At 39.8% G+C, this 26,862-nt stretch overlaps 1 protein-coding gene across 1 annotated transcript; it reads left to right on the top strand.

The window, feature by feature from the left end:
- Nucleotides 1-3,203: 3,203 nt before the first annotated feature.
- On the top strand, nucleotides 3,204-26,150 carry map3k3 (mitogen-activated protein kinase kinase kinase 3). The gene is made up of 17 exons (XM_057817997.1): nucleotides 3,204-3,898; nucleotides 7,517-7,571; nucleotides 8,390-8,514; nucleotides 8,590-8,630; nucleotides 9,153-9,252; nucleotides 9,314-9,427; nucleotides 9,682-9,802; nucleotides 11,668-11,801; nucleotides 13,643-13,716; nucleotides 14,082-14,149; nucleotides 15,267-15,362; nucleotides 15,438-15,599; nucleotides 15,675-15,823; nucleotides 16,296-16,427; nucleotides 17,023-17,152; nucleotides 18,752-18,929; nucleotides 24,055-26,150. The coding sequence occupies exons 2-17, from the start codon at nucleotides 7,568-7,570 to the stop codon at nucleotides 24,275-24,277; spliced, it is 1,851 nt and encodes a 616-aa protein (XP_057673980.1). The 5' UTR covers nucleotides 3,204-3,898; nucleotides 7,517-7,567; the 3' UTR covers nucleotides 24,278-26,150.
- Nucleotides 26,151-26,862: the final 712 nt, after the last annotated feature.

Below are 26,862 nucleotides of genomic sequence, written 5' to 3'. Positions count from 1 at the left end.
AGAAAAGCACCATATTTCAGACGACGTTTATTAAATTGGAGAAAATCCTTACAGGACTTGAATTACAGTAATAACAGTTATAGGTCATCCTATGAGTAAAACAGTAAAGCGTTTCCTTTTTTACGTTCAGTACGTATGTTACGTTATACGACAGAATTTTTTTTTTTTTTTTTGATGGATGGGCCATGTTTTAAAATCTTGTAGATAACTACATCAGCAAAACATGGAAATCAAGCAAATCAATGCAGCGCAGTGGCTCCGCCCAGTGGATACAATTTTTGATTGGGGTAACTACATTGGGACAACACTGGCGGGTGTACCATATTCAGATGAAGATCTTGGTGAAAAGTATAGCTGTCCTAAGCAGCCTGATTTAGAATTCCCCTCAAGAATGATGGGAAACGGTAAACGCTCATATTCAACTTATTATAAATATTCTTATAAGATAATTTTATTACTGACGCTGCGTTTTGGGGTCATCAACATGTTGTGCCCCCCTGCCCCAAAAGTCAAACCCCGCCTATGCTTGGTAGCTCTACGATCAACGCACAAATGTGGTTTTCATTGTTAAGCTTCTTACACACTAGTGATAACCCAGTCTGAAGTGTGCTGTGGCAACTCATTTATTGTGTAAGTGAGAGGCTGTTGTCTGCAGCACAACTGAATTTGAGTGGACTCACTCAATGAAGCATTTAATAAAGACAAGCATGTTTTTACGTTATTCTTGTTTAAAAGTAATTTACATTTTGAAAAATGTGGGTGTGGGTTTTGTGCTTTTGCACATTCAGAAAAAAAAGTGCAACAAATGCAGAGAGAGTGGAGCATTGGCAAAATATACCGCAGTGTTCATTTTTTGGAATATCGTTCAAGCCTATCCGAACAGCTATTCAAGTTATCTGGTGGAAATTATTCGTTTTAAAAAAAAATAGCAATGACATTTTTTTTCAATATGGTTCAGGCCTATTCTAGAGTATGTTAAAATATTATTGCTGCTTTACGTGTTTAGAATGGCTTTCAAAAAAGTGATTAAAATTATTGTTCCATGTGTTGTATCATTACTTGCACACAGTATGATTAAATACGAATTGTTACAAACTTTACTGGTCCATCTCTGCTTGACAGTGTCAAGCAAATATGTTTTTACCGCCACATGCAAGATAATCTGCATATTGACCAAAACAAACACCGAACAAAGATAACAGCAATACTTGGCCTCTGAGGGTTACATGTGGGCCCTCTTCGCCCCTGTTTACGAAAAATCCTAGAACCGCCACTGCTGCAGTTGCATTTATTTGACAAATGAAATATTGTTATTCCGATTCCAGAAGGTTTTACAAGAGAACATTGTAAATCTGTTTTTTTTAATAGGGACAGTGCACATTGACGAACATCTATTAGACACATCCAAAAGCTGCTCATTTACATCCATAGTCCTTAAGCAGGCATTTACTGTAATATATGCACATAATGCATATAATACCAAGGGCGTAGGTTTGCATAGGGACGGTTGGGACAAAACACCACCAACTTTTCAGGAAGCTCAAATTGTCCCCACCAATTATTAAGCAACCTTATTTGCGTTATGTAATGACTTCAGTTATGTAAGTTATTTGTATTGTCTTCCCATATGTTTTAATTGTCGTAATAGACCCCACCCTTATTAAGTGAATTATTTTCATTATGTTTAGATTTACATGTACATCTTTTCACTTGCTGAACGTGCCGGTCCATTTTTTTCCTCCTAAATGCACATTTGATTGGCTAATGACTTGACCCTCACACACATGCACATTACAGATATGAGAAGTTTTTTTTTTACAGCCAGCAGGAGCCATTGTTAGAAATGTAAAAAGACATCATTGTTTTGGAAGTGGGGAACACACCATTAATTTAGCTAATTTTCCAACCTGAATCAGTGTTAGCATAACATTAAACTGTGTGAACTTGCTAACCTGAAAAACTCAAGTAGGAAGTTGCTTCAAGAGAAGTGTCCTTCTCTTTGTGTTTTCTACTGTTAACATTAAATAAACTGTGAGAACTCTGTAGTGATCTCTGCTGGAAACTATGGAACTAGAAAAACATTAGAAAGAAGCTGCTTAGTCCTTAGAGAGAGACAGGGGTGCTGCATAACCTCATATGTAGCTCACACAACACAACATACAAACAACAATCATAATTTATCATGTATTTTTTTTTTTTTTAAAAAGTGTTTTTTGGGGGGCATGCCGCGAGCTACCCACACTAGCTTTGCGATTGACCGGTCGATCGTGATCGACGTTATGAGCACCCCTGATTTAGCATATCAATTAATTAGGTTCATTTTCGTGAGAAATGTAACCGTGACCCCCAGAGGCATAGCAAGGGTCCCCGGGGGCCCCAGGCGACAAGCAACATGGGCCCTTCGAGCGTGTGCAAGTAAGGGGGACAGTTGGACTTGGACCAATAGCATATTTGATAAAAGTATAATAACGTCTCGGTCACATAGATCGCTTTTTAGGACACTCAAAGTGCCCGGCTTGTACTACATTAGGACAAAAAATTACAGTAACATAGTACACTCACCGCTGTCTTGCTTCCTTTTCTCCTCTTCTGCTTTTTTGTCTTTCTTTTGTCGCTTCCAGAAGGATAACTTCTCTTCATTTTGGATCTACGCCAAATAAAAAGCCAAATCGCCACTCATTCTCACTCTGAGTCACGTGAGGGAGGGGCGGGGGGAGTCTAGAGCGAGTGAAGGGGCTCCTTCAGGGAACTCAAACACGAGGCTTTCATTGGCACTGTCGCACTTGTCGCTGCGACAGTGCAGTAAAGCTGCGTGTGCTAAATCTGTTGGCCCGCTGGGGGCCCTAGGCAACTGCCTGGTTTGCCTAATGAGATGCGACGCCTCTGCTGACCCTCGTTCACCCAATCTGTTTGGTCTTATTAATGTTCCATCCCAAGCAAAAAGTGTACATACAGGTTATGCTGTAATATCGTCCCTACCAATGTTGAGACCAAACCTATGCCCTTGTATAATACTGTACACGAGTCAATGTATTTACAAATTAAGTGTTTTTAAAAATATATACATATTATTTATTTCTTTAAACAAACACACACATACAACAAAACGAATACAAAACTGTGAAATGCAAAGAAATACAAATGAAGTGTCATTTCCGAGTTCAAGGCAACTCTACGTCACATTGGTCCGCCCAGACGATGGCGCGCGTTCCCGCGGTCACACATTTAATGTCTGCGCGCTCCCGTCGATCCATGGCGCTAATTTTGTTGCTGAATAGCTAATCATTTCAGGATTAAAGTACGTTTTATGGACTATTTGGACGACAAGATGTTGCGGCATTTGGAGAGCAAGGACATGAATATGGCGGGCTCTTTTTCCAGTATGCTTTGGAAGCTAAGAAACGAGTTCCGGTGGTGAAATGCCTTTTTTCTGTCAGTCAGGAAGTTGGAGGTAGTCGCTTGCAGTAGGAAAGGATTTTATGTTTTGTTTTGGTCGTTGAAAGCTATGATAGACTAACTGTACCGTGCCGAGGGTTAGACAAGTTTGTCGTTTGATTGAATCGGAAACGAGCTGAAGTTGGACGAGTTTTGAAGTTTTGACCCTACTCGGGTTCCCTTCCTCCATGTTTTTTTTTTTTTTTTGCTCCGAAATGGATTCCACGACACTAATTAAGTCAACTGTGCATCTCCAGATGTTTATACACAGTAAAATTTCCATATTTTCCCAACATGTCAGTACATGGAGAACCTCTGAAGCAACACGTCCAATCTAACCATCCCACACGTGACCTTTTGGTTTGTTTTATTGTTCTGCTGGAGAACTGTCAATCACTGAGTGATGAGAATGCGTGCAACACGACGACGACACCTGTCATCGCAGGTGGGAATGACCACTCAGGTGAGGAGTTCATTGTGACGTCTTGTGCACTGTTGATTGTCCACAAAATACAGGGGTTGGAAAAAATAATGGAAACTCCTAACATTTTGGCATCATAATCATTGAAGATAATTGTTAAAGAATGGCTTGAGGAACATTCTCATGAAGTTGAGGCACAATCCCCAGACCTCAACATTATTGAGCATTTACAATCAGTTTTCAAGAGATTCAGTTAAGACGACGATTTCCACTGCCATTGTCTCTAAAAGAGTTAGAGGGTATTCCAACTGAATAATGGTTTAAAATTCCTTTAAATTCACAAGTTGCATGAATTAATACCTCAGAGAATTGAGTCTGTAATTGCTGCAAAAGGCGTACCTACACCATAATTTTATTTAATTTTGATTTTTAAAGGTGTCTTCATTATTTTATCCAAGCCCTCTGTATGGCCTCATCATGACTTGCATGGGCTATGTAAATAAACAAGACCAGTGATTCACAAACATTTTACTATACTGCAGTACCAGTACTCAATTACCTGTACTACCTTAACACATTGCCTGCCACTGACAAGAATAGGCATCCAATTAATTTGACTCATTGGTTGGCATTGATGTATCTAGATGTTTGCATTAGAACCCTGCTGTTAAATTTGTGGCGGGTAATCTAAAACATTCTGTTAATCTTTTGTAGTGTAACCTCTTGATGCCTGAATTAACATTTCTCTTTCAGTGCCAATGGTAATGCTAGACGTCCAATTATCCTTCTGCTGTGAATTTTTTTTTTTTTTAAGTTTCCTTTTAAATCTTTTACTTTGATTTATTTTTTAATATTAGAATTACATATTTTTTAATAATATACTTCTTTTTATTTTTAATTTTATTCATTTAGGATTTTCCAATTGTTGGTTTCATTTTTCAATTTAATTTTTTATATTTTGTTTATGGTTATTATTATACATGTACAGTGGTACTTCTACTTACAAATTAACTGGTTCTGGAAGTAGGTTCGTAACTTGAAAAGTCTAAGTAGAGATGCGTTTTCCATGTAAATGCCCTTATCTGCTCCAAGCCCCCCAAAATTCAGACATAAATCTTTCATAATGCATAAAAGTACATCAAAACATGTAACAAATACATGTTACATGTTACTCTTGCACAATAAATATGAAATCAGAGTTGTGCATAATATAAAAAATCAAAATAAAGAATACATGTTAATACACTCATGTAAAGCTGTCGGAACATGAGGGGCGAATATAGAGGATGTTGGAATACACACAGACAGTAGACGTCCCTCTTAGGCAATTTGATGCAAGAAATGCTAGGCAATAACCAATGGTAGAGCAGTAAACTCTGGGAGCTGCGAGTACCGGCCATACTTTATTTTGCCTTTTGTATCCTGACATTTCTTTGGTAGCAAGAGGCAGTACTGTACTTTCCCGTTGAGGTGTGTCTTAACCTGAAAATTCTGTATGTAGAGACGTTCATAAGTAGAGGTTCCACTTTACTTAGGTATTCCCTCAATGCTTTTTCATGTATATTTTTAAAATGTAAGTACGGGCATCAAAGGCTTTAATTAAAAATATTGTAGTGGATTCGAAAAGGTCGTTCGTACCACAATTTGAGAAGACCTAAACTTGACGGACTTCAGCCAAGGTCCAAAAATCCCAATTGTGGCAGGACATGAAATGTGAAAATCCAAAATTAAAATAATTTTAAACTGTCAAACGTGGACGATTAAAAAGCAAAGCTATGTATACTTTAATACTTGCGTTTTTAAACATTCTATTTTTTACAAGTGTCAAATGCAGTCAGCCTTTGCATCATAACTTAAAAACGACAAAATTGACTTACCCACCACTTGCATTGGTATGAGTTATCAGTGTAAACAAACAAACAAAAAATAAAACATGAATTAAAACTTTTCAACCTTTCATGTACCTCTGAAAGTGGGCCAATTTTGTTTTTTTCTGGAGTACGTTGCATGTTGACTATTAGAGATGATGTGTGTTACATTCAAGTGCATGAGGCCTACGAGACTACGCCATCCTAGTCACAAAGTTCGATAAGATGATGGAATAAAATGATGACTGCGAAAAACAGCCTCAGACTAAACAGCTGAGGGGGGATGTAACAGTAAGGGGAAGGGGGGTGATCCTTGTAAATCCAGCCAGTCCTTGAAACGTGATACAAGGAAAATAAAGCAGGCATAGCAGAGTGGCTTGGTAGAGCCGCTGCCTCTCGTGCATCCAAAATTCCCCACATTCCGCCAGGAGGCTAATACGAATCAGCAGTGAAGGTAGTCAGCGCAAGTGGGCATCTCATACCCTGCTTACTGCTCTTGTTATTCTTAAGCAATTCCTCAAGTAAGCCCATCCAAGGCCTGTGAACACCTTCCTTCCGCATTGGCTGCCATGTATACCAAGCAACGGATGCTGGAAAGCAACGCAGCAATGGGCCTTCGCCGGACGTGCCCGGCATTCCTGTGGTTGAACGGGATTATTACACATAAGGCCGGCGGTTTGTTGTCAAGGGCACCACGTTTACGAAGTTTCACATAAAAAATATTGGACATGGAAATAAATGTCTCAGAGGTCAAAATGTTATAAAAGTTTTAGTAACAGTACTGGCAATGTTTTAAATCACGTTTAACGATTCTCATAACAAAAGTTCTCAGAAGTTTGACAGTTTTTAATCCTACTTGGCTTCAATGTTCTTCCAAAATTAAACTTTAATGAAGAATCTTCTGACAGTACATGAACTAACTTCTGGTAACGTACCAGATTTGGCCTATTAGACTAGACAAGGCACACTAGTTGATGGCAGTGCAGCAGACAAAATTAGAAGAGTGAGATTCATTTCTGGTAAATTATTAGATTGTACTCGAAGCAGGCTAGTCTAATTGCTTGAGGTGAAGAAGATACTGTAATGTATGCACTCAAGTTCCACAGTCAGTACGTGACTTGGATCACAGCAATTGCTGGCAGTGTTGCAGACAGAACGTTAGACGGGCCGGACTAATTTACCAGCAGTGCTGCTGACAGTGCTCAAAGTGGGACAGACTAATTACTGACAGTGCTGCAAAGCCAATACATGAATCGCACCAGACTAATTGCTTATAGCACGTGAAGTGGGCCAGGCTAATTAATGGCATTGCATCAGAAATAGTACTTGATCATGCTAATGGTTTGTATTTGTAAAGTTGCTTTCAAGGGATATAAGTGTGCTTTCAATGAAACGATTAAGAATAAATGTTGAGACTGTAGAAGGTCTACTAATAATAGTAATTGTTATAATGCTGACTTCCAGTAATTAGTGTGGTCTACTTGATACTGGCTCTGTTGCACTTAGAAGACAATACATTCATGAAACAGGCTTGCAGTGCTGTTGGACTGTTATGCAGGGAATACCGTTTTGCTGTTGATACTCATGCTAGGAACGTCTCTTTAATGTCGATCTATGTCATGTACCTTCTCGGCAGAGTTGCCTTTTCTTGAGTGAAAGGCCAGCACGCTCACATCCTGACATTTGTTGCGAGTCTGTCTGATAACCTTTTGTCGTCTCATATCCTTCAGAAGGAAAAACATTGCCAAAAAGCTTCATTTTGAAGTATAATGTTATTTTGTGTTTACCCCAGTTGGCCCTGCAGCGTTCCTGAAGCTTTGAAAATCACGCCAGCGTCGCCACAATGAGTAAGTACACCAAAATGCAGACAACGTGAAACAGAACCTTTTGGTTTCCCTAAGAAAAAAAAAACACGCACAGAAAAAAAAAAACACCCCCGTCTAAGCATGAGTTCCAGACTCTGGCGGGTGAAGGATCGCGTTTCCGTGCCCGAACAAGTGGGGTTCTGCTTTTTCTGACTGTGATGTTGGTCCAAGCTACACAAGACCAAATATTTGCTCTACTTGCGAGGCAAAAAACCTGCCTGGTTATCAAATGTGAGAGAAGGGACATCAAAGTGAAAACTTTTTCCACTCCTACAGTGTAAAATGGGTTTAATTCAATCTGTGAATTTCCCAGCTTCAGAGGTAGAAAAAAAGGTGGGATGATGTCCTCGTGAGAAGGATTAATAATAATACGTTTTATCACCCGACTTTCATGTTTTTTTTCCCCCTATGTTGCTCGTGTAAAAGAACATGAAATGGAAAGGACATAGCTGTCCTTAGCCATTTTCCAGTTTCGGGTATATATCAGTGATGGACAGACGCGGGACAGTGGCTGTGTGCAAAAATTTCACACCAAATGCTGACAGCCATCCTCTAAATATTACAACGTGAGATCCATGTTAGCTGTGTCAAAACATTTGTATAGTGCGTAATACTTGCCGGGTTCTGTGTGAAAGGCACAAGCTCTTATCCCGACTGTTTTGGTGAAACCGTTTTGCCCCCCGCCCCTTTCTGATGATAGTCATTCTCTGTCCACTAATTTATTCTCCCTCCCTGCCTCCCTGCTATTTACATGCCGAAAATATTGTACCCAAATTTGTATGGCATTTGTCGTCATCCAGATGAACGACAGGCTCTCCACTCAATCATGAAAGACCTGGTGGCACTGCAGATGACGCGGCGACAACCTGTCCTACCGTATGACAGCGACGGTGGTAAACTTGAGACATTTCAGGGTAATAGACAGGTAGGTCATCATCAAGGTTTTTTGTACTTTTTTTAGATTCTTGCTGCTTATCGCTTTGTGTTTGTTTTCTCTCAGGAGGATGTCAGGATCAAATTTGAGTTCTCAGGAGAGAGGAGGTGAGACAGGCTTTTGTATTCCTCCCACTGACAAAAACTTTTCATAATCCTGCAACAATACCTTTGCAGCAAGCCAGACATTCCAGCATTTACCGTTTCTCTGAATTGAAGCATTTTTTATATATATATATATATATATATATATATTAATTTTAGGAACTCTTATTGACACATTTTCAGGAATTGATGAACGAGATATACTAAACCCAAGCATATTGCAATGAACTTGAATGCTAAATATTGTTTTTACTAATTATTCAGTTAATCAGTGGAACCATCTTTCTAACAAACGATTCTAAAAATATTTCATAGCCAGGAAAGAGTCTAAAAATAATTCTCACAGCATGTTAAAAAAGACAGTTACATAAACATTATGTTAAAAAAAGACAGCTACATAAGTTTATATTTTCTTTGAAAGATGTCATGTTTGCGTCCTTTAAACACATTTCTGGTCCAGTGTACAGGTTAGTTTTTGGCTGTTTATTCGCAGGAATTCTCCAAACTGATCGTCTCTCCTTTCAGGATCCTCGTGTTTGGCAGACCTGTGCAGTTTGACGACGTCCAATGCAAAGTCAAGCTGGTGTTTGGCCAACAACTGGACCTCCATTACATGAGTAACGAGGTATTACTCACAGTTGTGATCATGCATTTGCCTTTTTGATATATTTGTCACCACTTGCCAGTTATCCATCCCACTGCGAGGCCAGGATGACCTCGACAAGGCTGTAGACCTGCTGGACCGAAGTGCCAACATGAAAAGCGTCAGGATCCTTCTGCTCGCCCAGCAACATGAAAATGTGAGACACATAGGCACGCACATACTAAGCAGGCCTTTACAAAACACAATTGCAGAACTGTTGTTTCTTCACTGCAAAGCAATTGTGAAAATTGGCTTGCAATGGCTAAGCGTGTTAACAGATCATTTTATCATGCCATCATTATAGTATGTTTTGAAAATACAACACAAAGTACATAAGGATCTTGCCATACGGCAAATAGGATAAAAAGTGCTATTGGCGCCATTTTGAATGACCTGATCTCCATTTTACAGGCCTCCTTGACAACCCAGCACGTGCCTTCCAAGCAGGTTCGAATAAAGGCCTCTCAATCTACCGGAGATGTTAGCATTGCTTATCCGGTATCAGAGTCGAGAGGGCGCCACCTGTCCACCGGTAAGAGGCTGCATCTAAAAACCCATAGAAAACAATTACAGGTAGCCCCCGGGTTACGAACGAGTTCCGTTCTTACGCTGGCAACATAACCCGAATTTCCGCGTTGGTCGGAATTAACCCTTTAAGTACCCCTAAATACCTCCTAAATCTCAAAATAACTATCTGAAAACATGTACGACATATACCTCATATTACTAAAATAAAGTCAAAAAATAAGATACCATACTTACCATCAATGCTGGTGGATGGTGAAAAAGATACACTGAGCATGCCGGCTTTTTCACAATTGGAGACACAAGACTTCTTGTTTCACTGGTGTTTACTTTAGTTTTACTTTTAAACCACAGACACACCGCAGAACAATTTGGCCTGCTCGTGAACAAACAGGTAAGTCGATGTGACTTATGAAGCTTATTTAGAACTTGATTTCAGCAACTTAGACGAGGTCGAGCTGCTTATACTACACTGTTGCTTGCTGCATCGGACTCTACTTCCTTAGTAGAAAACTGAAAGCGACCTGATTGGGTGTGCGCTCTCTGTAATTAAATTAAAATAGTGAAAGTTTAACTTGTAAACAAATTATTATCAACAATATTTTCCCAAGAATTGTACAATGACAACAGGAAAACAAAACAATGCACGCAAAAAAATGAAGTCAACAAGGACCACTAAATCACAGAATGTTTTCCGACGAAAATGTCTTCTGCTTATTTTGGAATCCGCGCTTAATATCAATAATTGATCTTAAGTTGATTTAGGCCTGTTTTAAAGTAAAACTCAATTAACCTGCCCCACATGTGAACACGCTCCATTGTTGCCATTGTTTACCTAAAAATTGAGCCGCCCAGTGCACGTTTAAAATAGCGGAATTCTGTGTTTTTCTATTTTGCTGCGACTTTTTTTTTTTTTTTTTGCTTCAATGTAAAAAAAAAAATGCTTTGATGTGAATTTTTTTTTTTTTTTTTTTTTTTTTTTTTTTTTTTGCTTTAACCTCAACTTATATATATTTTTTTTTTCGACAGAAAAAGAAATCTCCAGTGTCCGTTTCAGGGCACTTTTTTTTTTTTTTTTTTTTTTTTTACGTCAATTTTTTTTTCCCTCTCGTCTTTTTTTCTTCATCCATATCCCCTTAGGGCAAAGGTCCCCAAACTACGGCCCACGGGCCGGATACGGCCCGCCTCCTGAACAATACCAGAGAGCATTTTGAATTTTTTTTTTTTTTGCTCTTCTCAATAGTGTTATTTATTTCCTGGCCTTTTTCTGTGAAGAACTCAGAGAGGGTTATTTGGTTATTATCTATGTAATTAATAGTGTTATTATTGTTTATTATTATTATATTATATTATTATTTTTATTTTATTTACTTTTGTTCCGTGAAGAATCCAGAAAGGGTTATTTGATGGTGGCTTTCTGAAAAACAATACATTTTTACATTTAGGCACTCCTGCAATCATCACACTTTTTCTGTTACAAACTGACCTCTGCCCCTCATCAGAGAAAGGAAAAGTTATGTGGCCCTCACAGGAAAAAGTTTGGGGACCCCTGTCTTAGGGGCTCAGTAGACAACAGCTCCTCTTATTGGCGAAACAAATATTTGCAGGAGCTAAAAAAAATAAAACGACTGGAGACAAAATGGCGAACGAGACCGGACGTCGTAAACTCGAAATCACGTACGTCGGGTACGTCGTAACCCGGTGACTACCTGTATTGAAAAACTCAAAATTCTGCATAAATTATTCCCAATTTGTGTAATTTGTAACTTTTTGGGGGAATCTGGTTTGTACATTTACAACAGGCTGCTACAGGCCTGCAACTGGCATTTAGCTGAAATTATTTTATTTTCCTGTTTCTGACCCGACGAATAGGTTCCCAGAACACAGGTCGCAGCTCGCCACCTCCAGGCTACGTTCCGGAACGCCAGCAGAGGATCGCCCGTCAAGGTTCCTACACCAGCGTCAACAGCGAGGGCGAGTTCATCCCTGAGACCAGCGACCAGTGTGTGAGTTACATTTTGCAGAAAGGACACCATTTTTTTGTTTTAAAAACTTCCTCAAAAACCCCATAGATCATGAATGATCTGTAATGTTTGCATTCATTTAGCTGTTTGTTTCTAGAAATTAAAATAGAAATCTTGCAAATATATTTATCTTTTACTTTCTTTGTTTTAATCAATACAGTGGTACCTTGATGTACGATCCCTTTGACACATGATCTTTTCGACGGCTATCCGACGTAAAATTTGTCTCGCCATTTGTTTCTACATCCGACGACATGCTAATAATACGACAATTTATGACAGCGCCGCAGTTTCTTTGTTTTATTTTCGTAAGATGGACGCATGGCGGATTTTCTTGTGAGAGGAATAAACATAGGTTCCAAGAATGTTCGTACTGGTGGTAAAAATAGTTGATGCTTACCATTGAAATGAAGTAGAAATGATAGAAAAATATGAGCCTGGTGTGGGCATCTGTGAATTGGCTCGACAATACGGCCGTAGAATGTCTACTCTCGACGGTCCTCCTTCGACCTCCGTTCGCCAGACTCTATAAGTTAAGGTGACAGTTATTATTGTAGTAACATCGCCAAAGAAATCGCCAGCTTCATCAGGTTTCTAATAATTTATTCCATCAACTTGTGCAATACAACCGCCTACTGTCTGCCGCAGCTGCACATGAAAAGTGAAAGTAAAAAGTCCTATCTCACTCAGCCACGCGATGCGTTCAGGTACACCGCACGAAACCCATTCGCCACATTACAACCTGATTCTTTACATTATTACAGGTATTATTATTATTAGTAGTAGTATTATCATTCCTGTTTTTATTATTAATTTATTTGTTTTGCTCTGTATAAGTGCTATTTGCAATAGTCCCTGTTGGGCCTGAACGATATTGGAAAAAACTATCATTGCCGTTTTTGGGGGGCTTGCGATACATTGTGATTTTATATCGCGATATTAAAACTAGAAGAATTTTCCCCAGATAACTTGAATAGCTCTTTTTGAGATAGGCTTGAACGATGAGTTGGCACAGCCCGTCTGCTCTGTGTAAGTGCTATTTGCAATAGTCCCAGTTGGGCCTGAACGATATTGGAAAAAACTATCATTGCCGTTTTTGGGGGGCTTGTGATACATTGTGATATTATATCGCGATATTAAAACTAGAAGAATTTTCCCCAGATAACTTGAATAGCTCTGTTTGAGATAGGCTTGAACGATGAGTTGGCACAGCCCGTCTCGTCAGACCATAGGACATGGTTCCAGTAATCCATGTGCTTTGTTGACATGTCTTCAGCAAACTGTTTGCGGGCTTTCTTGTGTACCGTCTTCGGAAGAGGCTTCGTCCTGGGGTGACAGCCATGCACACCGATTTGATATAGAGTGCGGCGTATGGTCTGAGCACTAACAGGCTGACCCCCCAGCTCTTCAATCTCTGCAGCAATGGTGACAGCACTGCTGTAATGAGTCACATGACATTTTGGAGCGAAAATGACAAGCAGTACTCAATTTGGACATTTAGGGATGTACGTAGTTTCTAAGGGGTGTACTCACTTTTATTGCAAGGGGTTTGGATATTAATGGCTATATTTTGAGGGGAAAATAAATTAACTTTATTATATAAGCTGCACACAGACTACTTTTCATGGTGTCAAAGTGTCATTTTGTCATGTTGTCCCATGAGAAGATATACTTAAATATCTGCAGAAATGCGAGGGGTGTACTCACTTTTGTAATACACTGTATGTCCCCTTTAGCTAAACTATAACCTATTATTTCAGCAATAAAATTCCAGCTGGGTGATGAGTTTAAGTGATAATGGTAATGTTTTTGTTTCCACTCAGGTTCTGGATCCCTGGAGCAGTGCTGAGAACTCAGTGTCTGGAAGTTGTCAGTCTCTGGACAGTAACACAGACAGGTTGGCATTCCTTAAAGCTACCGAAGTTATATTGAACATTCCTGTCGAACCATCCTTATAAAAAAATGAAAAACCTTCCAATGTTCATGCTTCATTCGCATTGTAGCCTTTTGTATATTGTACTATCTAAAAGTATAAAAAGTAACCTGGTAAAAAGTAAAAACTACGAAACATTTGAGTTATTCTCGAAGGAAAACAAAACAATCAATAATGTTTATGATGTTAATTTAGCACAACACTGCTGGCTTTGAGCTACATTTGAAGTTCACTTGTGAATTTCACCAGCGACAAAGTTTAAACGCTGGGAAGAGCTTTATGATTATTATTATACTTTGTGAGTGAAGTGTCAGCTTTTTTTCTGTCAGCCCCTCCCAGAGAAAGTCTCGCATGTACCGAGCCAAGAGTTATCCAGACAACAGGCAAGAGTTCTCAGGTGAGAAACCACTCACAAATAAGCCTCTTTGCAGCTGTCAAAATAGTTAGGGGGAAAAAAGAACATAAAGATTCCACTAAATAACTGGTTCTTTCGTTGGCAACTATTGTAAAATTATTATAAGTAAATAAACAGTCAGGGCCGGCCCAGGCCATTTGGGGGCCCTAAGCAAAATAATGCAAAGGGGCCCATATTTTTGGCCCACCATTTCGTCACAGTGTACTGTGAAACTCATACATGCAATCCAAGCCATACGTCCATATTTTGTATATTAATCAGATTTTGTTGCACTGCATACGTCAAACTTCTCACCCCAGTTCTTACAGTATAGCGCCAAACCTTTTTCTAAAAGAGGAATGAAAGAAGTTAAGGAAGAACTTTTATTTTTTTAGGCTTGTAATCAAGTATCAAAACTTACAAAAGTCAAATAAAGCAAACTGTAGTCAACAAAATAGAATATAAATTGAAAAATTGCCAGATTGGGGGCCCGCTAGTTGTCAGGGGCCCTAAGCAGCTGCATAGTCTGCGTATAGGCTGGGCCGGCCCTGTAAACAGTTATACATTTACAGCACATTTGACATTCTATTTAATATTCAATGTCAATAGTACAATCTGACTTAAAGATTAATAACAAACTTAAACGTCAATAAAAAAAAAAATTAAATAGTTGGTTTATTTACGCTAAATAAAATTAAAAACAAACATAATTTAAAAAAAAATAAAAATCCTTTCCATTAATTTTTCATTTGATGGAATAATTTAACGTTGTTGTATATAATGCATAAAAAAAATAATTGACTACTGCGCTTTTAAGATTGTCATTTTTACGCAATAATAATTTCATTTTTTTGTATTTATTAGAAAAAAAAAATATTTGTGAAATTTAAAAAATGTTTATTTAATATTGTATTTATTTGATGAATGGTTTAATTGATTACATCAATTGTGTAAACTTATAGTAAGCAATTAAATCTGAGAAATAAAGTTGCATTTATGTTCTTTTTTTTTTCTTTCTCGTGCATAAATTTTAAATTTTCAAACCATTTTTGGCCCTAAAGCAAACATTTGAGTAACTAACTACTAACTACGGCCCATTTGATTTCCATTTTAACTCCAGATAGGGAGAACCATGTCTACGACCGCATAGTCGGCAAGGGAGGCACGTACCCTCGTCGCTACCACATCTCAGTGCATCAAAAGGACCTCAACGAAGGTACCGCTAATGACACTATGACATCACGCGATGACACGTTAATCATACGGCTTTAATTTTATTGCACGGCGTTAGGGCGTCGCACTTTTCCACGCATCCGTCGCCCGCAAGGGAACCTCTTCACCCTTGTGCCTTCGCGCCGCTCTCTCAACGGAAGCGAAGAAAGCATCGGGAGCTGGCAGCTGATGGACACCCAGGGCAGGCTCCGACCACAGGAATGCTCCGTTGCCCATAAATGTATTTATGACATGATCATGCGGTGACAACACGTTGACAAAATGTAGGACAGGCGTTGACATGTTGCCTTCTCAGCCCCCAGTGCTCCGGTGACATGGCGCCGAGGAAAGCTCCTGGGCCAGGGGGCATTTGGGCGTGTTTACCTTTGCTATGATGTGGACACAGGACGCGAGCTGGCCGCCAAGCAGGTCCAGTTCGATCCAGACAGTCCTGAGACCAGCAAGGTTAGAAAGAACTGATTTATATGCTTTCCTTTCTTAATTTTGAAGAACAATTGCAAAGTTACTGTCAATTTCAGGCATGCCCTTTTGAGCTCGAACTAAGGATGCATTGGTCGAACTAGTTTTCGCGCTCTTCAAAGCTGCCTTTTAATCGATACATTTGTGACGTCTAAGACTGCTTGCTAACGTGTTAACCGCCAAACAATAATCAAGCTAACGTTGATGGAAGCTTTAGACAAGCTGTAAGTGCATTTTTTTGTGATGAAGTTTTTAGGCCTCTCAAATTTTTAAAATTTTGGTACACGTATTCAACCTTTCTTTCCGGCATTTACATTTTTTTATTTCCTGTCTTCTGACAAAACCTAAGCTGGTCCTATGTGTCATTGTCATATGGTGCGCTCTTTCCCCATGATACAGTGTTGTATCATCTTTTTTAATGGTCAGTTTTGTTTGAATTTTTCCGTGATCCCTGCAGGAGGTTAGCGCCTTTGAGTGTGAAATCCAGCTGCTGAAGAACCTTCGCCATGAGCGCATCGTGCAGTACTACGGCTGCCTGAGGGACCGCAATGAGAAGACTCTCACGATCTTCATGGAGTACATGCCTGGGGTTAGTCAATTCGTTTTTGGATCACATGGCAAATGTTCCTTTGTGTGTTCCTGAGCCAACTCGTATTCTCGTCCAAGAACTACCGAGATAAAGAAGACATGGAGATATATTTCAAGCAAGGGAAGTGTTTTGTCTTTTGTGTGGAAGTGATTTAGTTTCTTTCTGGGGTTCCTTTGTTTCTTATCTCTTTCCAAGATGAACACAATAGGGATATGCCATTGGCCAAGACCGCAGCTTCTGATTTTTAATGTCAGAGAAATGAAAACTGTTGTTATAAAAACACCTGAACAAATCTCGGTGCGTGTAGTACCAAGAAATAAAATACACCACTTAGCAAGGTCTTCTTTAGGCAGAGATCTTTTAAAACACAAAATTCAGACTGTAGTTCCTGAAGTCCAAACATCGGTTCTTCAAATGTTTCAGGTTCCAGTAACATTTAGCTCTTGTCACCTGTTGTTAGCGTATTAAAAACTAAAGCACTTGGGAGGGTGCTCCTTTGGGAATTATGCATTACCCTGGTTCTAGATTTAAAACACATTATCAGTAGTTCCTGTTTGCAAGGTTGTCCATAGAAGTGTGGTCTTGCTTCCTGTAGGGTTCTGTCAAAGACCAGCTGAAGGCTTATGGTGCGCTGACAGAGAGCGTGACCCGGAAGTACACCCGTCAGATCCTGGAGGGAATGTCCTACCTGCACAGCAACATGATCGTGCATAGAGATATCAAAGGTAAACTGTTTTGTTTCACGGTAGTGTTAACCTGCACGTTTCATGCAGTTTCCCTCATGAGGAAACTTCTGCGCTCCACATAGAGCAGGGCGGTAAACCGAAAATTTACCGGTACCGAAATTCTTTACGATGACCGACGTCATTTTGACCATGACGGTAAATTCGGTAATTTAATAAAACAAGAAAATATAGTCTTTTCATCCCGCTTTGACTCTTGTGTTGTTCGGCTATGTTCATTCCCCTTTAAGAAAGCAGACGGTGCACTTACGTATGGAGTCACATGGTTAGCAGGAAGCCAATCAAACGAGCCCGGTAGGCTAACGCTAGCGGCTAACGCTACAAGCAAACGTGATGGAGTGTTGCTCAAGGGAGGTTCGCCAAACTTTCACCCGTCATTAAATAGACTCTTGGCGGCATCCAGACGGGCATTCACCCGCTGTCCTCCCGATTTCCAAAGAGGATGCTTTCAATGCTTTCTACTGGTAGCCAAGCCACAGGCTAACGCTAGTTGCTAACGCTAGCGGTTAACGCTACAAATGAACGTGATGGGGTCGGATAGCGGCTCTAAACTTGTCGAAACAGCTGAACATAATGAGCGGATTGGTCTCGGACTGCAACTAGCAATTATGCTGCGTTCCAGAAAAGTGGGATGTCGGACTTTTCCGACCTCCGAGTAGGAAAATATCATTGGAACACCACTCGAACTGGGAGGTCCAAGTCGCGAAGTCGGAGAAAAAATAACTACCCCGACTTCCAAGTTGTTTCAATCTGACGTCACTGGCATTAGTTTATCACGTTATTGTGTATCTCTTGTCTGTGATTTCTCTGATAGCTTTTGTGATGGTAAAGCATTCAGCATAAAGTACAATCAAACAGTGAAAATTATAATATAACTGTTTAATGGCCCCAGCTATTTTTCTGTATGTGCTTAATTCTGTGTCATTAGATCAATGCAGCTTTAATGTGTGGGTGTATGTATTAAAAAATGCACTGGGGAAAAAACCTTGAAACCTTGTAGTAAACACTTGTGTTGAGTAATTATGTCACAGCAGCCATTAACAATAATTTGTCTTTTTAAAGTGTACTGTTCAAGCTGTGAGTAATTTGTGTTACAATGACATGTTTGCACAGGCATATTGAGTTTGACAATGTACATTGTTCAAGCCATAAAAACTTTTGAATGTTCATACTTGAATTCTTATTGTTTACAATAAATTTTTGTATACTTAATGTTTAGACTTCATGTACAATTGTTAAATATATTAAATTAAAAGCTGGTAAATAAATCAACAAGAAAAGGTTAATCTGTATTTCATGCATTGATTTAGATTTTCAAATTATATAACAGTCTGCTTGGGTGAATTTATCGTCATTTATCGTTATCGAGGTAAATCTGCTCAATTTATCGTGATACGTGCTTAAGGCCATATTGCCCAGCCCTAGCGCCACACACACAATAAATCTTTCAAAAATAAAATATCATTTGGAAAAGCCAATTTTCTGAATGAGCTAGTATTCTAAAGTGATCAATTTTAATCAAGTCTTTTGACTGTAATCCTCCACCTTTGCTTCTCAATACCAAGTACCTTTGACTCGTAGGAGCCAATATTCTGCGGGACTCAGAGGGCAATGTCAAGCTGGGCGACTTCGGGGCCAGCAAGCGTTTGCAGACCATCTGCATGTCCGGAACTGGCATACGATCAGTGACGGGCACCCCCTACTGGATGAGCCCGGAAGTCATCAGCGGGGAAGGCTACGGCAGAAAGGCCGATGTCTGGTGAGTCCACTCTTTTGAAAGAAATCTTAGTCCGCAAAACAACCTACAATATTTAGTTTTAGAAGTATGGCTTTAAATCAGGGTGTCAATCCAAGCCCAGGTTGCATATTTTTATGATAAAGCTAAGGTTTTCTACAGGAAATACAATTAGCTAACGATAGCACCACTATGTTCATAGTAGCATCGGCGTTTAATGTATTTCTTGTTGTTTTTTTGTTCTTCTTCTTTCCTTCTGTCCTCCCATTACCCCTTCCTGCTCGCTGCTTTCTCCTAACAATGGAAACAAAATGAATCACACAATAGAAGGATATCAAACTCCCGTGTGATACATTTAAACTGTTCAGACTAGACATGTGCCGATGACCGGTTTCAAGGTATACCATGCAATGAAAACGTCAAGTTTTCAAAACCCGCAAAAATTTTCTGTCATACCGTCCATAAGGTATTAGCATACCTGTCAACCCGAGGACGTTGGCAATCTTACAAATAGTGATGTATGCCCTTACAAATTGGTGACTAATCTTACAACGTTTTATATGGCGTGCAATATTAAACAAAAATAAAACTCTATTTTTAAAATAATGAATTTATTGGTAATATTGTCACATATAATCTGGTGCAATCAACAATCAACATGTTCAGCTACATCATGATTACTAAAATTTAACAGTGACTTTTCTTATAATTGTCTGTAGCACTTTTGGCAATTTCTATCATGTCTTTTGATGGCTGCACTTCATGGCACTTCCGCTCGCAATACAGTTCAACTTGAAGGTAGTTCGTTAGTGTGTCCAATTATAAATTAAAAAGGTCAGTCGATAAAATTAACTTACCAGTGCAATCTTTGAGTCGGGGTACATTTCTTTTGCTAATTCTGAAGTAATCAGCAATAGTTGCAGGCAGATTGTTTTCGGCAACAAATTGGCAGAATAAAATGTCCGCTTTCGTCACTTTTCATTCTGCAAACTGCAACTTTATGACCAGTGTTGTTAATCTTACTTTAAAAAAGTAATTAATTACAGTTACAAATTAATTCTTCCAAAAAGTCATTGAGTTAGTAACTCAGTTACCTGAATGTAAGAGTAATTAGTTACTTGGCAAAGAAACTGGTGTTACCTTTCATGTTTTTTTTTGTTTTTTTTCCAAAATAAATAAAAATAATAACATACTAACCTTTGCTATGTTTGGAAGTCATTTAATGTTGTGAATCAGCTGTTAAAGTTGTTAAAATTGCTCCCGTTTTGCATTAGTTCCCTTCTGTCTACTTTGGACATGTGAAAGTTTTAAAACTGTATCATCATTTAAAGATAGATTCAAGTCAAGATTTTGCCGATTTAGGAGTATTTTAGATAAAAAGTTACTTAGGTTCACTACAACAGAGCCTTTCTGAGAAGTCTACTGCTTTAAGATGGCGCCATTTTACCAACGCCGCCGAGTCTCATTCACATCTAGTTCTATTTACATGTGATATCTAGTGTAGCATCAAGTGGGCATAGATTGTAGGCTATCAGCTAGGGCTGCAGCTATCGAATATTTTAGTAATCGAGTAATCGACTGAAAATTCTATCGATTAATCGAGTAATCGGATAAAACAAATATATTTTTAGGTGAAGAGCAATTATACATATACATGAGAAAACAAGACATTTCATCTAATCTTGAACCATTTTCAGTCAATCAATGTCTTTATTTTCGTTGTATATTGTTGAAAACAGCCAACAATTGCATCTCAGGTGTAACTAGAATTAAAAAAAAAAGACTAATTCACTGCTTTCACTCAAAAAACTTTTAGATCTTATTAATATATATATATATCTTACCTAAAAATGCCGTTACGCTTGATAACACTCATCACTTAAAAGTTAGGATTTTTTCCCCACGTGTTTCAATTGAATTTCTCTTTGTGTCAAGCCATTTTTAAGTTCTAGTTAAGTTTTAATTTAGTCTAAACTGTAAGTCCTGATAGGATTTTGAGTTTTTGCAGTGTTCAAAATAAATGTATGATACAGGCTGTATTGGAGCACATTAGGGACCAGTGCTACTTGGTGTTTTATCCAGCAATGACTACTGAGCTAAAATTGATAGTTAGCATGATTAAGTTTTTATTTTACACCCTCATCACTCCACAATGCTATGTTATGTTAAAGCCTGTATGTAAGACACGTTAGCCACGCATCGACAGTGGTCATAATTAATTGAAACCTAGCCCTCCGCAGGGCTAACGTTACGTGAGCTAGTAGCGACGGTAACGTTAATCTTATTTATTAGCGCATAGCGCTCTTTATTAGCGCTCTTTATTAGCGCTCTTTGTTAGCGCTTAGCGCTGTACTGCTATAAGATGGCGGCTGTTTACAAACGCTGCCCAGACGCGGCCGAGTCTGTCATTGTGCATCTAGTTCAACATACATGTGATCTCTATGAGACGCGCCAGACGCTGCCTGTTACCAATGTAGCATTGTGCGGGCTAGTATTTAGCAACGTCGGCGTCGTTTGTGGCGGCTGTCGGCTGCGGTAAGTTTTTTTTTTTTTTCCCTTCTTCCTCTCCGCACGTGACAGCGCGTTGTCCCGCATTAAAAGTAGTCCTAACAAAACGTGATGCTTAGAGCTGTCAAAATAAACGATTACTCGAGGTGAATAAAATTACTCGGATCAGTTTTTAAACTCGAGTTACTCGAGTTGCTCGAGTACTCGTTTCAGCTCTACTATCAGCTACAGTCAGGAAATATTGGCGCAACCTAGCCTAGCATTCCGTTTGCAACAGCGTCACAACACTCCTTCCCACTTCCGCTCTTCTCTCTCCGTGTCTCTGACTTTTCTCGCGTCTCGCGAATAGGAGGGCCAACCGACATTTAAAACATGTTTACGGAGGGTGGCTGCCGAGGAGGCAATACCTCCCATATGATTTCGCATTTATACAAAATTAAACATTACATTAGTAAACACTGCCATGAACGTTTCCCACCAGCTACGAGTTTTTTTTTTTCTCTGTGGCAACTCTCTGTGTTGAGAAAGAGTGTGTGTACTAGTATATGTAAACATGATACGAGTCATACATGCTTTTTATGGAAAATAATTATTTTTGTTCTGATGGTAATAATGTTGAGCTCTGGCTGTGGGTTTAGACTCAACTAAAGGATTGCATTTATTTTAATTTTATTTTGAATATTTTTGTTTTAGTTCTTTTTAATTTATTTAAACTTAAATTTAAACTCCACAGGAGAGCTCTGGCAAAGGGCGGTGGGACGGGCGGCTGGGCAGAAGCTCCATGCTGCGGTCCCACTGCCCCAAGCCAAGCTCTCCTATTTTAATGCATACATTGCACTACCCTCCCCTCACACCCCCATCACGGTGCTGGGTGATGGCTGCCAGTCGGGAACCTGGCAGCCACAGTAATAGGGTGGTAGGTGGGTCCCACACTTTTTTATATGGCGTGGCTCCTGGGGTGTGGCCTCCCCTCTTCCTCGGCTGCCGGCCGCGGGAGTAGGTTGGGGGGTCGGGTCTCCGATCTTGCATCGCCCCGTGGCAGTTCCAGGGCGTTCTCCTGCCTCCGCCTTCCCCTCTCTTCTCTGGCTGGGCATCCGCCCTGCGCTCCGTCGCGGGTCGCTGACTGGGCGCCGGTGTATCAGCGGGGTGTCGCCTGCACCGGCGGGGGACCCTGCCTTGCCTGGGGCTTGGTGGGCCGCTGGGGGTCCCGTGGCGTGCCGTGCCGGTTGGGGGGCTGCGGCTGTGGCTCGTGGCCCGGGTGGGCGGGCGGGGGTGCGTGTAGGCGTGGGGTTGGTGATGCGTCCCCTCCTGCCATCCCTGAGGGCCGGTTGATGGGTGCGCGGGTGGCCCGGGGGACCACCCTGGGTCCCGGGGGGGGGGACGATGGCTCCTTTGCTGGGCTGCGGGAGGAGGGATGGGCTGCGCATGGCCCCCCGCCCCCGCGCCCGCCCTCCCTCCCTCCCCGGGCTGGCTGGGTGGGGGCTGTGGCCCTGGGTTGGCGCCCGCGCGGCTTCTCCGCCCGTCTGCGTGGCTGTCGCGCGCCCGGTGGGGCCTGCGTGCTGCTGGATGTGGTAGGGCATTCTCGGGTCGGGGGTCCCGGTGCCGGGATTGGCGATGCGGCGGCGTAGGGTTGGTTGCCAACGGGCTTACTCATAAGAGATTCACACGATTACTGGGTTCTAGATCACAGAACTGATTTGTGTACACTCTACCCCTTTCAATCACTTAGCTTATAGGCTTATAGACACCCCCACCCCCATTCTCCTCTTTCACTGGCCAATAGGCCCCCACATGGTGTAAACCGGAAATACATCTCGCTGACGATAGCACCAGCATATTAGTAACTAGTTTAGATGTTCAATGTATTTCTAGTTGTTGTTTGTGTATGTGTTTCTTTTCCTTCTTCTCTTGTATTTCTTTTCTTCTTTCCCCCCATAATCCCTTCCTGTTCGCTGCTTTGTCATAATAAAAAGGTATTTTGAATGATCACAATGGGAGTATGTCAGACTCTCAATGTGAAACATTAAAACTGTTCAGAATCTGGGCACTTAGACTTCCATTCTCTGTGTCAAACAGCTGAACAGGACAGGTTTAAAAAAAAATAAATAAATAAATAAATAAATAAACTTAACATTATACTTCTGTTCCAATTTGCTAATATGTTTTGAAAAATAATAATCCTGTTCAATGGAAAACAGTTTTGTTTTTTAAACACATTTATCTCGAGGTAACACATTTTCGAGCTGTAATTGCAATACCATGATTCCATGAAACCTTTATATTTTGACTTATGGTTATCATACCGTCAGAATATCGGCACAAGACTAGTTCAGATCATAGGGACACTCTAATTCATATTCTGCTTGTCTAAATAGCTGAACAGGACAAGTTAAAAAAAAAAAAAAAATACAGATAGTTGTTCAAATCTGATTAGGGTTTCAAATTATGGTTTCCGTCGATGCGACTTAGTCTGAAAAGTAGGGTATTTTTTTTCAAATGAAGATTTCAAAATAGGTTTACATTTTCAAAGTAGATTTTTTAAATCTGTGTTTTATTAGGCTTGCATTTAGGTTGAGCAAATCAAAATATATATTATATACATATAATACAAATATGCCAACCAAGAAGTGTTTCTTTGCAGGGGTCTTGGCTGCACGGTGGTGGAGATGCTAACGGAGAAGCCCCCGTGGGCCGAGTACGAGGCAATGGCGGCCATCTTCAAGATTGCCACACAGCCCACGAAGCCTCTGCTGCCAGCAGGCACCTCCGAGCAGGCGCACGACTTTGTCCGCCGTATCTTTGTGGAGGCCGAGCAGCGACCCAGCGCCGAAGACCTGCTCAGACACCCCTTTTCACACAGCTAAGATGGCTGACGCGTGTCGAGTATGTGGAGCTGCCGAACGAAGCTCGCAGGTGAGGTGTGTAAAACCATTACTGTAGCTGATTTTTAGTTTAATATGCTTTGAATGTGAAGGGCACACTTTTATAGGAGTCTTTATGAGTTAACGAACAGGGATGTCATCTGCCCTCTTTTGTTTGGACCATGTAGCAATCCAGTGACATGTACGCAACAGATTTATTTAAAAGTCTCCTTTAAAATTCAGAGTAAAGTACACTGTATGGACAAAAGTATTGCGACACTTGACCATTGGTATGATAAGTTTCAAATTAGTGTTGTGCTTTTAATGTAAATTTTTGACTTATTCTGGTCAAAGTTAATGTTTCAAGTCAGGGTTTCCGGCCTGTGTGTCCAAGGGTTTTCAAATGATTGCCTAAATGAGGTGTGTCCTTTAACTTTTGTCCACATTGTTATTCACATCTTTTTTAAGCTCTTTTACAATGCACCTTGTTCATTAAGAATAGAAAGTTGTTCAGTTGGTCTCAAGAAGGTTTGTAGTCAAGCATTACAGTATGTGCTATGAATCAGTGCTTGATTAAATGGGTTTCAGGGTTTGTGCAGAGTTGGTAGAGGCATTTTGAAGTAAGTTGTTATGAGTTACATGACCAGGAACGTGTTGTTGTTGTTGTTTACTTTTTGCTGGATGCAATGTGCAGCTTGAGGTCGCCAAATCCACACTGTCAAGTTTTCCTTTCCAAAATGACAGGCTGGTCATAATTAAGTTTCAGCATTTTATTTTTTTAAAAGACACGGATGCCCAAAGAACAAAGCCTTAGCGAATGATTATCTAATCAGGTGCACTTTTTAAAAATGAATGTTATCAATTATATTTGTTTTTACTGAAACGCGACTTTTTTATGTATTCCCCTGTGCCAGTTCACTTGGATTTTTGTATTTTATTATATGTATTTTTTATACTCCAGTTGGTGTTGTCATGACAAATATTGAGTAGAAAGCAACTGGTTTTGCAAACGTGCCCTGAAAAAAAAAATCATAAGTTCTTTTTATCTACGCGGGAAACAAACCTTGGCTGGCCAGGTTCTATTAGAGGGTTTAAATAAGGCGTTAATTCTGACGACATTCGGATTATTTTGTTTAAATGGACATCTTAAATTACATTTTCTTCATAACTAAATCAAGAAAATGTGGAGGGTGGTTTGTTGAGCCAAATGACGACTTTGTTCACCTTGGGCAGGGTCCATTCTTCTGCCACAACATTAGGTATACCTGCATTATATAACGCCTTTTTTAACGTGATAAGATCATGTAGACTTCCACAATAATAAAGAATAAAGAAAACTTATTTTTGTATTATTTTATTTTATTTCATTCATCTTTTGTACCACTTATCCTCACGAGAGTCTCGGAAATTATTTTATTGAATACACTCAAAAGTGCAGTATGAAGAAATATTAGTATTTTATATTAATATATATTTTTATATTACATTTGTTGCTGTTATTTGATGTTCTGGTTATCATTTGCTGATAGCTGTTCCTAAAACTTTGATTAGCCATTTAGGTAAAAATATTTTAATAACTGTTACTCAAAAAAATATTTATAGTTTTTTTTTTTTTTTTTTAAAGGGCAGCTCTTGTATTGGGTGTGTCATTTGCAGATGTACCTAATGTTGTGTCTGATGATAAAATAAAACTAAGGATGAGCAAATGAGCATGAGCTAGTTTAGATGTTTCTATATGATGTTCATGCATATTTATGTTCATGTTACTCATGTACTGTATCATTGTATCTATGTTGTGACGGGACTTGCGGTGCAAAGTCAAAATGTATTTTACAGAAAGAAGAGTTTAAATTCTTTTTATCCACACAAAGTGCCTTCTAGAATCAAATAAATAAATTTTGAAAATATCTTGCCTAAATGTGTTTAGTATTTATTTCTGCAGCTTTTCAGCCCTCAAAATTTATGGACAGGGTTAGGTTTAAGGTTTTATTCTCAGATTTTAAAAAAATGAGTTGTTTAGTGGAATATTCATTCACAAAAATCCAATAATGGACAATTAAAAAAAGTTATTGTCACAACAATATATTTGGCCACATAAATACTAAAGATGCACCGATAACGGTATCTGCGCGGGGGGGCGATCTGGCCCGAAATGGTGGTATCGGTATTGGCGAGTACCAACAAAAAGAGCGCTGATACAATTTACCGGTCCAGTAACACTTGACCGCACACTACTACTACACTCTCTGTTGTCTGATGACACGTGGTCACTGTGAATGCCGAGCAGCTTTCGCGATTGACCTGCTCCAGACCAATGACAGCGGGCAAATAGCCGCTCTTAACCAATGCCGGGGCAGCTTTTTCATATGTAAGAAAAACAAACTACGAGAGGATAATGTCGGCGGTCTGGAAATATTTCAGTTTATAATCTCTGTCGAGTACAATGGCTGCATGCAAGATTTGCGGCCTGAAAGTTTCGAAAGGTGGAGTTATATCGGCCAGTTTCAATACCTCGAACCTGATAAAACATTTGAAGACCAAACAACGAACACAAAGAGTTTGAGGCTACAAGAGCAGCAACTGCTACC

Source organism: Corythoichthys intestinalis, chromosome 16 (genome assembly GCF_030265065.1).
Source record: "Corythoichthys intestinalis isolate RoL2023-P3 chromosome 16, ASM3026506v1, whole genome shotgun sequence".
Classification (NCBI taxonomy): Eukaryota; Metazoa; Chordata; class Actinopteri; order Syngnathiformes; family Syngnathidae; genus Corythoichthys; species Corythoichthys intestinalis.
This window is presented reverse-complemented; position numbering and strand designations above follow the sequence as displayed.